General features: G+C 44.0%; 1 protein-coding gene across 5 annotated transcripts in view; it reads right to left on the bottom strand.

Moving 5' to 3' along the window:
* The window catches only part of TDP1 (tyrosyl-DNA phosphodiesterase 1), a 76,129-nt gene that overhangs the window by 35,380 nt on the left and 26,358 nt on the right, over window positions 1-14,391 (bottom strand). For all 5 annotated transcript variants that reach the window (XM_084792020.1, XM_084792019.1, XM_084792021.1 and 2 more), the window contains 4 exons: window positions 13,093-13,275; window positions 12,490-12,538; window positions 10,495-10,561; window positions 9,066-9,173 (listed from right to left, as the gene is read on the bottom strand). In XM_084792020.1, the coding sequence (XP_084648146.1) occupies window positions 9,066-9,173; window positions 10,495-10,561; window positions 12,490-12,538; window positions 13,093-13,275 (407 nt within the window). The remainder of the gene's footprint in view (window positions 1-9,065; window positions 9,174-10,494; window positions 10,562-12,489; window positions 12,539-13,092; window positions 13,276-14,391) is intronic.

Below are 14,391 nucleotides of genomic sequence, written 5' to 3' on the forward strand. Positions count from 1 at the left end.
CCTGCTGCTGCCCTTCCAGTGTCCCGCCTCTGTTCATTCTTTCAAGAAGTTGTCTCCTGGGTATCTGTGCAGTGCCAGGCGTTACTGGGGTATGATGCCAAAAACTCCAGAGCTCCCTTAGAACACTTCAGCATGCTCACTCAATGCCCATTTTCCAGGCACATCCTGGCAGCTGACAAGATTTCTTGAGTATCGAAGTTCCCTGGCTTCTAACCATCCGGTCTGTGCATACCAAACTCAGCCACATCATGCAAAAGCAAATGCCACCTACAGCGTGAGTCATCTGGCTCGCTCTCTCTCGTCGAACACTGCTGAGCATCCTATGACTGTTCAGTCTTTTACTCATCTCTTCTGCCATTTGGGAGCACACTTTCCATGCCTGCTGGGGGTATCCTGCTGGGCGTGTGGGCCTTGGGATGGGATCCTGATAGCTGATCTGCGACTACTGATGGCTGCACCAGGCTGTGGGGGAGGGGTTCAGGGTGTGTGCTTATGGCTGTAGCAGTTAGGGGCATCCATGGGGGTACTGACTGACAGCAGCAGCGGGGAGGATGGGTGTGGTAGACGGAGATCACTGCCATGGGGAAAAACTGCATGGAGCTTCAGGAGAGGATCCAATACGCAGCAGGATTTGGTTAAGTGAGCCTCAAATGTCCAGGTGCTAAAATGTGGGAGGTGGCCTTGCATGAGGATTTCAGCCACTGGATGCAGGGCCCTGAGGGAGATTCTGGGGCTCTAGTGTCTGTTCCCCCCTCCCCCTTTACTTCCTAATTATGAAGGAGTTAGTTTTGCTGCCCTAAAAACTCACTATTCTGATGCGCTATTTCACTGCAGGCCATCTGACTGGCTTAGCTACAGCCATGGCAGAATCTGTTTGGGTTGGTGTTGGTGGCACTGAAGAATTAGCCTAGGGCCTCATATATATAAGGCGCCAGGCAACATCCCCAGCCTTCTCTTCTTTCTTTCTTTTTTTTTTTTTTGGAGGGGGGTGGGGAGGTTTCCTTCTTTTCATTTTTCATTTTGAGAAAGGGTTTCACTAAGTTGCCTAGATTGGCCTTGAACCTGCAGTCATCCCCCTTCAGCCTCTTGAGTAGCTTAGGCACAGGACTGTGCCTGGCTGGGCCAGAAATGAAAATCAAGCTGGGCAGGAAGCCAGGGCACACTGGGTAGTGGGCCTAAAGAGAGATCAGTGAGGCCTGGCCCAGGAGCGGCAGGACAGTAGAGAGAACGGCAACTGGGCTGCTCCCGCTTTACCCAGCAAGGGCTGCTGGGAGCCTATGAGCTGAGCTCTTCTTCCCAGTGCAGCAGTCAGCAATGTCGTTCTCGAAGCAGAGGCCAAGGGGGATGACTCTCACTAGACCCCAAGTTCCTGGGTGCAGGGCCCACACCTGTCTTATGTATCAAGTATAACCAAAGCTTAGGCACATAATATTTATGATGGATTATCTGGGTCTGAATTTCAGGTTTCCCCATATTTCACACTGGGTCACCTGGCACATAGTACTTAAATTCTGTATGCTTAGTGTTAAAAGAGGGGAGGGGGCATATTCAGCTTACAATAAGTGCTATGCAAGGCACAGCTAATATACATGGGCTTTTCTGGAGGCCAGCCCTTGGTGGGGACTACACACATCATTTCATCATCTCAAGCCACAGGTATGCCTCACGGCTAGGAGGGGCAGCACACAAAGGGCTCTAGGAGATGGTCTCAAACATTCTCCCACCACGGATAGTGTTTCTGGGGTCTGGCTCACATGGACACGAACAAAGGAATGCTGTCTCTGCTCAGCTTGTACCAGAATGCAAGGAAGTGAAGGTGGCCAGTGGCCTTGAATCATCCCTAAAGTACAAAAGAAATCGTTTGCAGACTGTAGGGCTGATAACATCGTCTGTAACAAAGTACACAAGGCACCCCAGACAATCCTGGTTTTCTTGGGGGCACCAGGCAACCAAGTCTACTCAAATAACATGTCCAAGTATTCTTTTGTGTGGCCCAATTTGATTTCTTCCAAAGCCACAGACAAAAGAAGGGGAAACCCCCACTGCCACACTCCAAGGAGCAGACAGCAGGGAGGACTGCGGGGTGATAGCGCAACACAGAGAAGGAGAATGCCTTTTATGTTTCTCCAAAAAGCCAACAGCGATTTTGTAGTCAAGCACTTGTCTCGTTTTCTCTGAGTGGCAGCACCAACATTCCTGCTCAATCTCTATCAAACAGTGCCCTGTCAGTTGCTAGGCAACCACAGTAGTGCTCCAGCTAGTGTTAGTAACCACCTGATTTCTTGCCTCCCACAATGCATAGCTTCCATAATTGTTCTCAACGGGTTTGCCAACTACACCAGGGCCCAATCTTCTTAGTCAAGGATCCTTCCTAAAGCTCAGCTTCTTGCTTACTTGATGCTGCAATAAAAATCTGACGGCTGTATTTGTCGTCATGTATTGGTAATTTCCGTAACAACAGGACGCTCATCAAACAAGGTATGATTTCATGGTAGGATCAAAACAGATGGAAAGGAAATCTTATTAAAACCATAAAGAATTTGCCACAGAAGCAGACAGGGAGACAAAAAAGAGAATAGTCAACCTAATGTCAAGGTAGTTAGCTTGCTAGTTGTAAGTTTCTAAAATACAGGTATCTGGTTGAAAGTACCTGTGTGTGTTTGTTTTGGAGACAGGGTTTCTCTGTGTAGCTCTGGATGCCCTGGAACTAGTTCTGAAGACCAGGCTGAACGTGAACGCAAGAGATCTGCCTACCTCTGCCTCCTGAGTGCTGGGATTACAGGCACACGGAAAATGCTTGTCTTGAAGTTGGATAATTCTCATCAATTATCAAATAAGCCTGAAATTGAGTTTTTTTTTAAACTGTAGCCTATAGAAAAGTCTTTAAAAAATGATTTCTTTGTGTGTGTGTGCATATATACATGCTTGTGTGTATGTTACACAATTGCAGAAACCCGTGGAGGCCAGAAGAAGGTATTGGATCTCCCGAACTGGATTTACTGGCAATTGTGATCAACCTAGTCGGGTGCTGAGACCTGAACTCTCGTCTTTTTCAGGAACAGCAAGCACTCTTTACCATTGAGCTCTTTAGCCCCCACAGACAAGTCTTTAAGTCACATACTGTATGTTAATGTTCCCTATATGCAAACCAGATCAAGGTTTTAGACACTGATTTTATGAATCTAAACAGGCCTGACCAACTAATATTAAATACATTATATGGCTTAATGGGCAACCTCCTCATATATTTTCTATCATTATCCTCAATACATCCTATTAAATCACATAAAAAGTCTATATTATAAATGGGTTTTCCCAAAATGTAATAGGCAAGGCTAGTAAATGTCAATCCAATCTTTGGATTTTGTCTCAGGTTATTTATTTTTTCAAATAACATGGTCAGATAACAATACATTCTGAGGGCACTGGGCTTGAACAAGATGTTCTGGTTGAAGCTACTAAACACATAGGCAACTAATAGTGATGGTTACAAGTTGAAAGGTATAGTGGGTAGGGGGCAGGGATAGGAATGGCGGGCAATCTGTCTATACCTTTTTTTGTTTTGTTTTTTGTTTTTTAATTGTGTACTTCAATTGCCAACTTGAAAAAGGGAAATTGCTTTTAAAGGGTTCTTATTCGAATCCAGTGATACACTGCACAATGACATTTCAGTAAACACAGAACCATGTATGATGGTGGCCCATAATATCCCAGAGCCCCCAAATCCCTATTGTCTAGTTATAGTCATGATAAAGTTGATATAAATGAGCCCCAACACACTGCCAGCCATATAAAGTTTCTAGTACATACAATGCTACACTGTAGACAATAACTGACAATAGTAACAAGTGACTTTTATCCTTGTACTGCTAAATATAATATATATATATTATATTAAATGACAGCAGTCTTATACATCTGTGTTTATCATGGTTGCATAAGGAGGCCATGTTGAATCTAGACACGGTGGTGCATTCCTTTAATCCTAGCTATTTATGAAGCTGAGACAAGAAGACTGCAAATTCAAATCTACCTTAGATAATTTAGTAAGACCCCATCTCAATGAGTCTTAAAAAATGGGGCTGGAGAGATGGCTTAACAGCAAAAAGGGATGGTGCTCTTCCAGAGAACCCAGGTTGGACCCAGCACTCACCTGGCTGCTCACAGTCCTCTAATTCCAGTTCTGGGAAATCCAGTGCCCTCATCTGGCCTCCAAAGGTACTGCATGCATGTGGTACACAAATTTACATTCAGGCAAACACCCACACACATAAAATATAATATAATATAATATATAATTATAATTATATATCTATATGGGATGGGAACATGTGTCTTGAGTTTGAAACCATAGTAAAGAATGCCTTCACCTACAGTTGGTTGGGAAATCTCAGGTCATAAGATGTGGGCAGTGAATACCACAGCAAAGCACACGTTTAAGATGATAGATTTTTGTAGATTAAAAATTCAGATCTTTTGAGATCCTGTTAATCTTTTATAAGACTATCTCTTTTTAAATCAATTCTACACACTTCAATGAATACTTTGAGTAAATACCAATAGTGCTCTGTTGAGAAACACTATTTTTACATAAGCTCCAAGTTGAGCATAGCAAAACCCTATCTTATTCTAAAAACTCCCACGGAGGAAGTGCTTTTTTTTTTTTCTTAAAAGGAAAAGTTTTAATTTTAATTGTGTGTGGCGGGGGTAAGTGGGAGGGAGGTTACATACACATGATGAGTACAGGGGCCCAGAGTCCAGAGGAGGACATTTGGTCCATGGAGCTGGCGTTACAGGTGGTTGTGAGCCACCCAACATGGGTGCTGAGAGTCAATCCTGGGTCCTCTGCCAAGAGCTGTCCATGGTGTTAGCCACTGAGCCATCTCCTCAGCCCTGAATAAACCTTGTTCTCAAAGCACAAATGAATTGTAGCCAATTCAAATAATATAATCCCCTGATGCACAACTGTTTCTCACCGTCCTGTGAAAGCCTCAGAAACTTCAGGAGATTTCCCAGGCAATTCTGCTCCTAACATGGAAAAGGGCTGGTCATAAGCTGCCGGCTCTTTGTACCCCCTCCCTTCACTGACTCAATGACACTCACTGCTGCCTCTCAAATGCCACAGCCTGTTGCTGTACCCACTCCTGCCCTGCTCTCCTTCAGCTGTCCACACTCAGGGAAGCTATCTCACCTTCAGTTCTCAGTTTGAAGATTGCTGTATGAACAAAGCCTTCCTTGACCTCCCCATGAGGCAGCATCTACCTAGGCCCACACCATCCTATCCACAGCGGGTGACGCAGGCCCCCTGCTTGGCCTTCTGTGTACCTTGTTTTCCTGCTCTGTGCTTACCGGCTGACCGTAAGGACTACATACCACTACAAATTTACAAGCAACTTATGCCAATTTGTATGAAAAGCTTTCCCCTAAATCGTTTAATCTGACAGCAAAACTTGATCTTCTTACTCACAGAGCAGCAAAAGTTGCCACTTCTAAGACAATTACCGCGGACACTGGTCCAGACACCCTCAGGGAAGTAAACGGACTGCACATGTGTCGGGAGGCTGCCTGAACTGCATCTGCCTTGAGACTTCAAACAAAGGTCAGTGTCCCCACATTACCATTCTACCTCATCTTTCTCCATCGCACTATCCCCACTTGACTGTGTGAACAAACTTGTTTGCTTTTTACGTAACTCCCTCTACTAGAATCAGGCCAATGGTTGTTTATTATTGTATTCCCAGCACTTAGCAATAAATCGACAGATAAACCAGAGAATTGGCTGAGGACGATGTCCGGAGTGAATGGTTAACCAATCCTTTTTAATGTAGAAGGAAGGTTATTGCACACAACCAGGACAGGTGGCTTGACTGGCAACAGAACACATAGAAAACCTCACCTCCTTCGGCTTTTTTGAGACGGGGTCTTGCCTTATAGCTAGGCTAGTCTTGACCTCATGGTGATCCTGCTGCCTTAGGCCTTAAGGACTGAGCTTACAAGTACAGGTCACTGGGCCAGGCTATGAGAAGTCCTCTTGATGTGTATTTCCTGGATGCTCCTCTGCATCAAGCACCAGCCTGCTCTACTCGCTCCCAGAAAAGTCACAAAGCCTTATGGTATCAATGATGAGCACAAGAGAGAACCAAACCAAACTGAAACGTCGTCACCAAAAATTACCACCACCACCAAACCTCAACACCTCTGTGGAGGACGAACAATCCCCCTGAAGGCCTCACTACAGTAAGGATGCAATCAGGTTTACTTTTACGTGTGCCTCATATATGCCATGCAAGGGCTTTACCAGTGAGCTAGCCCTGCAATCAAATATGCCATCCTCCTGTAGCCATCTCCTCATTTCTCAAGTGTCTATAATGATGCCAACGGCGCAGTCCTTCTACCTACAAGCCATATTCCTGGCTGAGGCGTCATCTCTGAGACTTCGCTCCTAACCTACTATGCACCGAGTTGTCTAGGCAGATCTTGGTTCTGCTTAGCTCTAGACCTGTGTGTATCCCACCATGCTGACCTGTTTCCTTGAAGGAGATTTTGAAGTGGGCTCTACCCAGAGTCTTCCCCACCTACCCCCCAACCCCCTGCTGGCTTGCTTCTATCAGGCTCTGTAGCGGCCTGACTCAGCTGCCCACATCCACTCTCCTAACCACCCACTCTCCATTCAGCAGCCTGACCTAGCTTTCAACATACTTATCAGATGATGTCACTTCAGGACCTCCTGTTGTCTGGCTCAGCTCTGTGTATCAGCACAGGGACAGCTCCCATCCCACACTTTCTCCAGCTTGACAGCCTTTTGGAGCTGTTCCCTTTGGCCGCTATGCTCTTCCTTTGTAGGGCTGGTGCACTCACCCCAATCACCGTCAGCTTAAACTTCGCCTCCCATGGGCACTTTCTCTGACCCCTTCAGACATGCTCCAAACACATCTCCTCACTTGCTGTAGGCCTGATCAGATATTCTCTCCCCCCTCTCTCTCTCTCTCTCTCTCTCTCTCTCTCTCTCTCTCTCTCTCTCTCTGCCTCTGTCTCTCCCCTAACCCTTGCCTCCCTCTCTCTCATACTACTGGTCTTGCTTACCCTATTACACCTTAAATGAAAACTCATACTAGAATACTTTGTTTCTTGCCTTCCAGATAGTGCCTGAAAACGGAGAGAATAATTATCTGATGATTATGAGGTCCCGATGGGCACTTCATCCTCTCAACCAAGTAGGTAGTGAAGATATTGAAAAAACAGGGCATTTCTTAGTGCCCCTGTGAACAATAGGGAACATATTCTATTTAATTATCATTCACAACAACTCAAATAGATCCTATAGGTAGGCTCACTAGACTTCCCTAATGAAGAAACGTTGTAGTCTGTGTCTCAACACATGCTGAGAGTGTTAGCACACACCTTTAATCGCAGCACTCAGGAGAGAGAGGTAGGTAGTTATCTCTGAGCTCTGAGCCAGTTCCAGGGCAGCAAGAGCTACACAATGAGACTCTGTGTGATATATGTGTACACACAGACACACAGACAGACAGACAGACAGACGGCTCATGTCTGTAATCGCAGCACTTGGGAGGATCACCGAGAGTTTGAGGCCAGTGTGAACTATATTATGAGACCTTGTTTCAACAAAATAAATACAGAAAAGAAAAGAAATATAGGCTGAATAATGTGAAGCTGTAAAGAGGAGGATAGCTTGGCCTCTACACAAGTGTAGGTTGGTTGTCAAAGCTGAGGAGACCATTACGAAGGCAGAAAGCTGCTCAACGGTGGCCAATGCTAGGAGGGAGAGCAGACATTCATTAACGAACAGAATCAACGCACATGAGTACTCTGCCTGCACGCGTGTCTATTCACAGTGTACGGCCACTTCCAGCATGCACAGTCACTGCCACCACACTGAGGACCTGTTCCATTCCAGGTACCCAGTCTGTCACCCCTCTTAGCGCTCACAGCAGCCCCAGATGTAGCCAATACCTTTTCCTTTTTATAGATTAGGAAACAAACAGATTAAATAAATCCCCCAAGTTCATATAACTGCTATACAACAGAAACATATCCTGAATGCTTAAATTTAGAACTCAAAAGTATGTTTTCCCATTATGCTCTGAGGCTGCAAAAGCCTTTATCATGCCCCTCTGTCATCATGTTTATCAACCATCTCTTTGGGTCAGTGTTTCTTACCTGAACGAGGCACAAATGTTAGCCATAAAAAGTGATACAGTTCTTTTGTTTAGCAGTGTGTTCTTGGGTACCGTTTCATTCTCAAAGCACCAATCCCACCCTGTGATATTTTAATTAGTTGTGATTGACATCAATTAGGTTACTGAATAACAAAGAGATGCCCAGTGGTGGGGTTCTAACTATAGCGAGTTCTAGTCACAGCTATATTTTCCAAAGGGCAAAGCAATTTATTCTGAGAGAGAGAGAGAGAGAGAGAGAGAGAGAGAGAGAGAGAGAGAGAGAGAGAGAGAGAGAGAGAGACTAGAGAGAGACACCAGAGAGAGAGGGAAAGTGCAAAATGTCAGTGGGTATGGAGTTCCTTATGGGGCGATTAAAATATTCTAAAATTAGGTTCTGGTGATGGTTGTACAATTCTGCGAGTATGTTTAAATTGTTAAATTGCAGACTTTAATGCACAGATTTTATGGTATGTGAACTTATCATAATAAAGATGTTTTTAAAAGGGAACATAAGAGGTTTCATTGCTCAAGTTTTAAGTATCTAAAGAGACACTAATAAAAGAAAAAAGGTGTCAATTTTAACATTTTATGTTTCTTTTGTATTTACCCTAAATTTCAATTTGCTTAATCACTGTTAGTACTACCACAGTATAGGAAAAGAAGCAAATCTAAAGTTTATGCAAATGTTATATATATCTAGATAGAGGAGAAAACTCCGGCAACGACCACATAGTCAATGAGACACCAGTTTCAGGCCTCCTTTAAGGCCCAGTGTCAGAGCAGGCTGAAACGAATGGCACATATCACAGAACACTTTTCAGGACTCCACTCCATTTCAGAGCAGTTGTTACAAGACCTCCCATGAGACATATGAGGCCCCTTTACCTTGTGACAAGGAACCAAGCCAGTTTACTGAAGTTTGGAGAGGGCCTCATGTACGTCTTAATATGTGGCATGGCGTTGCTTCGGCCGGATGTCTCTGCTGACCACTTGCTAGTGACAGGACAGACACAAACCACAAGTTAGAAAATAATTCAAGGCAGACAAAGGTCTTATGCTAGGGAACTGCACAAAAGGCATCGGCCTATCTGAAAGGACAGCAGGAGCACGGTCTGTCACTGTGGTGGCTGATGAAACTCTGTTCAGACAACAGAAGAGCACACAGTCATTCTGAAAAGTCAGGATGTCAAAAAAGGGAACTCAGCACTAGGCACAGAAGCATCACACTCTGTGGACATAGGGCTTCTTGTCCTTTCATACACTATACACACATGCGTGCACACGTGCACCACACTGGTTTCTTTTGTGTTTTTGCACATGTACACAGGTCTGTGGCTGGGTCGTGAGCTCTTGGAAGCAGGAAGCTTACACAGTACTGAATGTGTAAGAAGCTTCTCCAGTGAAACAAAGTGAGTGAAATACAGCGCATGACAGGTGACTGCTAAGAAGGCAGGAAGAGAATTCACAAATGCTTTCGTTTTGGCCTTGAGTGTTGCTTCTGGGCTCCCAACATTTTAGGACTAAGGTCCAAGGCACAATGGCCTCTGTCATGAGGCAGTGATTCTGTCTTGGAAGAGGATGATCCCTCAAGCTGACAGGCAGTTTGTCACCATTTTCTTCATCTAAGTGAACCTAGGAATCTCAAACTAACAGGAGCTCAACATAATGTGCCCTGTGGGAGAAAACATGACAGACATGCCACAGGCCGATAGGAATTTCAGCAAATAGACTCCTACCCTCTTTCTGGCTGCACGGCTAATAAGCCACCTCTGAAGTGAGTAAGACACCAGGGTTGGTCTAGAACGTTCGGCACAAGCAAGAGCTACAGCTGGAAGAGGAAAAGGACAAGCCTTTCTTTTCTTGTCTGTCCTCACCTACTAAGCTCTGCTGGCACACCAAACACCATCCCTATCCTGGCAACAGAGGCATGAGCTCTAGCCTCACTACAGGAAGTAGGTGGGCTCTGCCTACCATGGTCAGGGTGGTTATGATGCATGCGTCAGCAAAGTGAGCTAAGTGCGGCTTATGTAAACCATAAACTACCCAACACCATCTCTTATTTATCTTTTTCTTTGCCTGCCAGTATTTAAATAGAAACGCCACAGAGATAAATTTTACTCTGGTATTAAAAACCTATTCTGAAAGTTTTTCAAAACCTTGTTTTAAATTATTTCTATCACTAACATATGCAGATGAAAGAATATAGCTGTATTATATAAGGTGCTTTTTTTTTTTTCTTTTTTTTAAAGAACAGGCTGACGCAACACTCTTGTTCCTAACGAAATAAGAGCAGCATCAAGGACCAATGACTTACTGGAAGTAGGAGTGCAGCCACGTCTGTTTTTCAGCTGTCTGGATGCCATAAGGAAGAGAGCCCCCAGCTTTCAAAGAAGGAAAAGAAAACAAACAAAACTAATGAAATATAATTTAAGGCATCTTCATTAAGAAGAAAATCACTATAAATAGTGAAAAGGTAAAAGAAAAACAACTGCTTCCGTTATTTCATCTTAAGTGATACTTCATTGAAAATAAGCACCTATGCTTACATTAGGCACATCATCTCCTCTATGTTTGTGGTTGTGTCTTGGTATGAGACTCATATGGCTATGCAAGGGCCCTACCACTGTGCTATTACTCCCCCGCCCAACACACACACACACACACACACACACACACTCTCTCTCTCTCTCTCTCTCTCTCTCTCTCTCTCTTTCCTTTTCTTAAATGGCCTCATGAAGTTGCCTAGGCTGGCCTGGATCTCACTCTGTAGGCCAGGTTGGCCTTGAATTTGTGATCCTCCTGCTTCCATCTCCAGAGCAGCTGGGATCAGAGGCCTACACTACCACAACTCAAATTAGGTAGATTCTCTTTATGGGCTTCTTTTCTCTGGGAAAAGACACATATAAACAGTTCACTCTCGGAAAAGAAAAGGTATTACTTAATTAGTCAGTGAGACTAATATCTGCACAGTTTTGAAATACTAGGAAAAAAACAGAGAAAGAATCTGGGCTGTTTTACAACCATAGGCAGGTATGCAAAACATCACTAGGTCTTTGTCCAGGCAGGACATCTGGCAAGACAGTGAGTGACAAACCCAGTCCTGCCTACTTCGCTTTTATACTCTGCCATTTCCAAACAGGCGGGCAGAGGAGGTTCTTTTAGACTTGGCAGATGAGAAAACAACTGAAATGTTCATCAAATATATCAGCCTTTTTTTTTTATGTTAAAAAAATCCATTGTAGATTTATCACTGACTTCCCAAACACACTTTGGAACTTCTCAACAATAATCGATGTGCAGAGAGGGCTTTAACCAACTCCAATGTCCAATAAAGTATGTCCTGCCTCCTACTGCAAATAGCTAAAACATATTCCATTTTAGAACCACTTATAAAATTGCTTCATTGAAATTACCACGGTTCTCTCCCATTAAAAGTGTACTTTGAATAGATCTAGCCTATTAGAAGTACAGAAAGAAAAACTGCCCATGTCCCAGAGTCAAAGTGAAGTAATTTTATTTTGCCATTTAAAAGCAACAAATGGCAAATAGACTCTGAACTTTGCTGAGATTCTTTTGGCAAGGTCACATCTAATTTCATAAGCAATAAATGAGCAAAATTAGTCATAATGTAGTGCGTTCTGCTGCCAGCCAGTTGCGAATGCCAATCAGACTTAAGTTTCTTCCTGAGGCATACTCTCTGGGGGCTTTTGTTAATAACCTGATGACACTATAGAGGGTGCTTTTGTTAAAAGTTCAGTGCTCAGCAGTGGAAAAAGAGAAAGGAAGAATAAAGTTGAGAGAATTTTAGAAACTAAGATCTAAAATTTGCAGGTGAAGCTCCCGAAGAATAGAATATCAACGGAGTTACACAAAAGGAAACTGCAGTCACGGACTCCAGGCCTGAGATGTGTCTGTGTCTGGGAGGCAAATGCGGAAGCTATGTAGAACCTCAGCCACGGGCGGAGGAAGGATGTGAACCAAGCTGTCAAGGCAGCGGTGGGCGTCAGGGGAGCTCACTGTAATGGGACATCTTGTCTTGACAACCAACATCCTAGATGCCCTGTTAGTAAAACTGAGGAAAACCACTGCAGGAGGTACTACGAGGGGGAACAGTGTGCCCAAACTCCTCTTCTCTGGAACACTGCAGAACTCAATATGGCTGCCTCATTAGCTTCAGGTGAATAAGAGAAAAGCATCTACCCTTCTAACAGATTCTAGTGAGAAGACAAAAGAAAACAAACAAACAAAACATGCCCCAAGGCATTTTGGGAAACCTCAGAGAAACCACAGCAGAGTCCCCAGCAGTTACCAGGGTAGCCTTCTAAGCTGGTCCGCACATTTTCCACAGAAGGATAGATCTAAAAATAAACAAGAAAACAGAAAAACAATACAACTTGGCATGACTGTTGAAAGAAAGGAATGTCGACTAGTTTTTAAGAAAATGGAAATTTTAATGAAAAGTGTTAAACTACAAGATTTAGAAAGAAATTATCTTAAATTAAAAGAAAATCCCCATCTTACTGAAAAATAACTAAAGTGGTAACTAAGCTACAGGAAGCATGTAAATAACTGGTGACAAAGTACGCTTTAATTTAAATGTTTTTCCCTCTGAAATGCCAAATTAATACTGAATTAAATGGAAAATTAATCATTAATTTACAGATCTCTGCATAATTAACAGAGCTTATAATTCTGCTGCAGTAGCATACCTGGCATTTCTTCCCTTGGCTTGACAACTTAAAAGGATGGGAAAAGCACAGCAAGTCTGTGGCTGTACCAAGGCTCCCGAACAACCCGAACCCCTCACCCAGGGCAGCACCAGGGCACAAATCAGAGTCAAGCACTATGGTAAGAAAGGCTGTTTCTTAACTCTTCTGGATTATGGACTATGTCAAGGAGCAAGAGGGCTCACCAGATGAAGAGGAACTGCACTTCTTGCTGGAGTCCTGTCCTCTCTCAGTGCCAGCAAGCTCTCTTTAAACTCCGAGCACAACCACTTCGATTCATCAGGCCCCAAGGAGCCGATGCTTGAAAACTGACCCACGATGGGCCAGCACTCGCCTTTGGGTACAGATGGGGCATGCGCCTGTAGAAGCTGCTCCAAAAGAAAAGCGAGTGTGACAGTCACCATGGTGACAATAATAAGGGGAATGCCCTGATACCTAAAAACATGGGTTGGGCATTTGGAATGCCTAACTTACAAGGAAACCCTGAAAATATCAGCCATCAACATTATGCTTGCAGATAGCTTTTTTTCTTTAAACCTACTTTTTAAATACTAAAAGCATGTTTTTTTTTTTTAAAAACTCATTTTATGAACAGGAAAAGTCTCTTTCCAAAAATCTTGATTCGCATTAAAAACAAAAGCAGAATAAAATATTTTTGAAGGACTATCTTAAGCAGAAATAGCAAAATTATATCCAGCCTGAATTCACAATTGTCTAATATATCTAAAGTAAACTGACATGATGAAACCACCGTGCATTCCGGCTTGCTCCCTTGATCAGAGCTTCCAGCTCTTGCCTCAGCACTGCACTCCAGGGCTGGGCACAGCTGTGAGGTGGTAGGCCATCGCCTGGCAGACGCCGGGGCCTGAGGGAGCAGGTAGAAGCATAAACAAATCCTCGGCCTCCAGTGTGCCTAATATAAAAGGGATGTTTACATACACATATGAACCATCTAAAGCACTGCAGAAGGTTAATCTGTATTCCTGCCCTGACACTCATGCCAACTAGGGAAGAATGAGGAAGTGTTTGGAAATTTTATCCACGTGAACATATACTATCCAGAGGCAGTGAACATCAAGAAGAATGCAGACAGCTCCTGCCCCAGAGGGACTCATACCCTAACTGATGTTTTGTTTACTTTAATATGTATTGCCTTCCTTCCCACTGCTTAGGCATTACTATTCACACACACACACACACACACACACACACACACACACACACACACACACACACACATTCTTAATTTCCATGGGCTGCACCATGCTGTAGGAAACAGAACTGAACGGATAACTCCCAGACCCAGTCTCTACCATGGGCTAAGCCTGAGAAACTTCAAGATCTGAGGCAAGCCCTGTGCTATCCCACCTCAGAGCACACAGGCATTTCTAACCTGCCTGCTTGCCCTGGAACTAAGCTGTGACGCAGCATGAGCTGTGATGAGAAGCGGCTTAAAAACTACAGGTGCTACTCAATGTGCAGGA

The sequence above is a fragment of the Acomys minous genome (assembly GCF_964271855.1).
Source record: "Acomys minous genome assembly, chromosome: 8".
NCBI lineage: Eukaryota > Metazoa > Chordata > Mammalia > Rodentia > Muridae > Acomys > Acomys minous.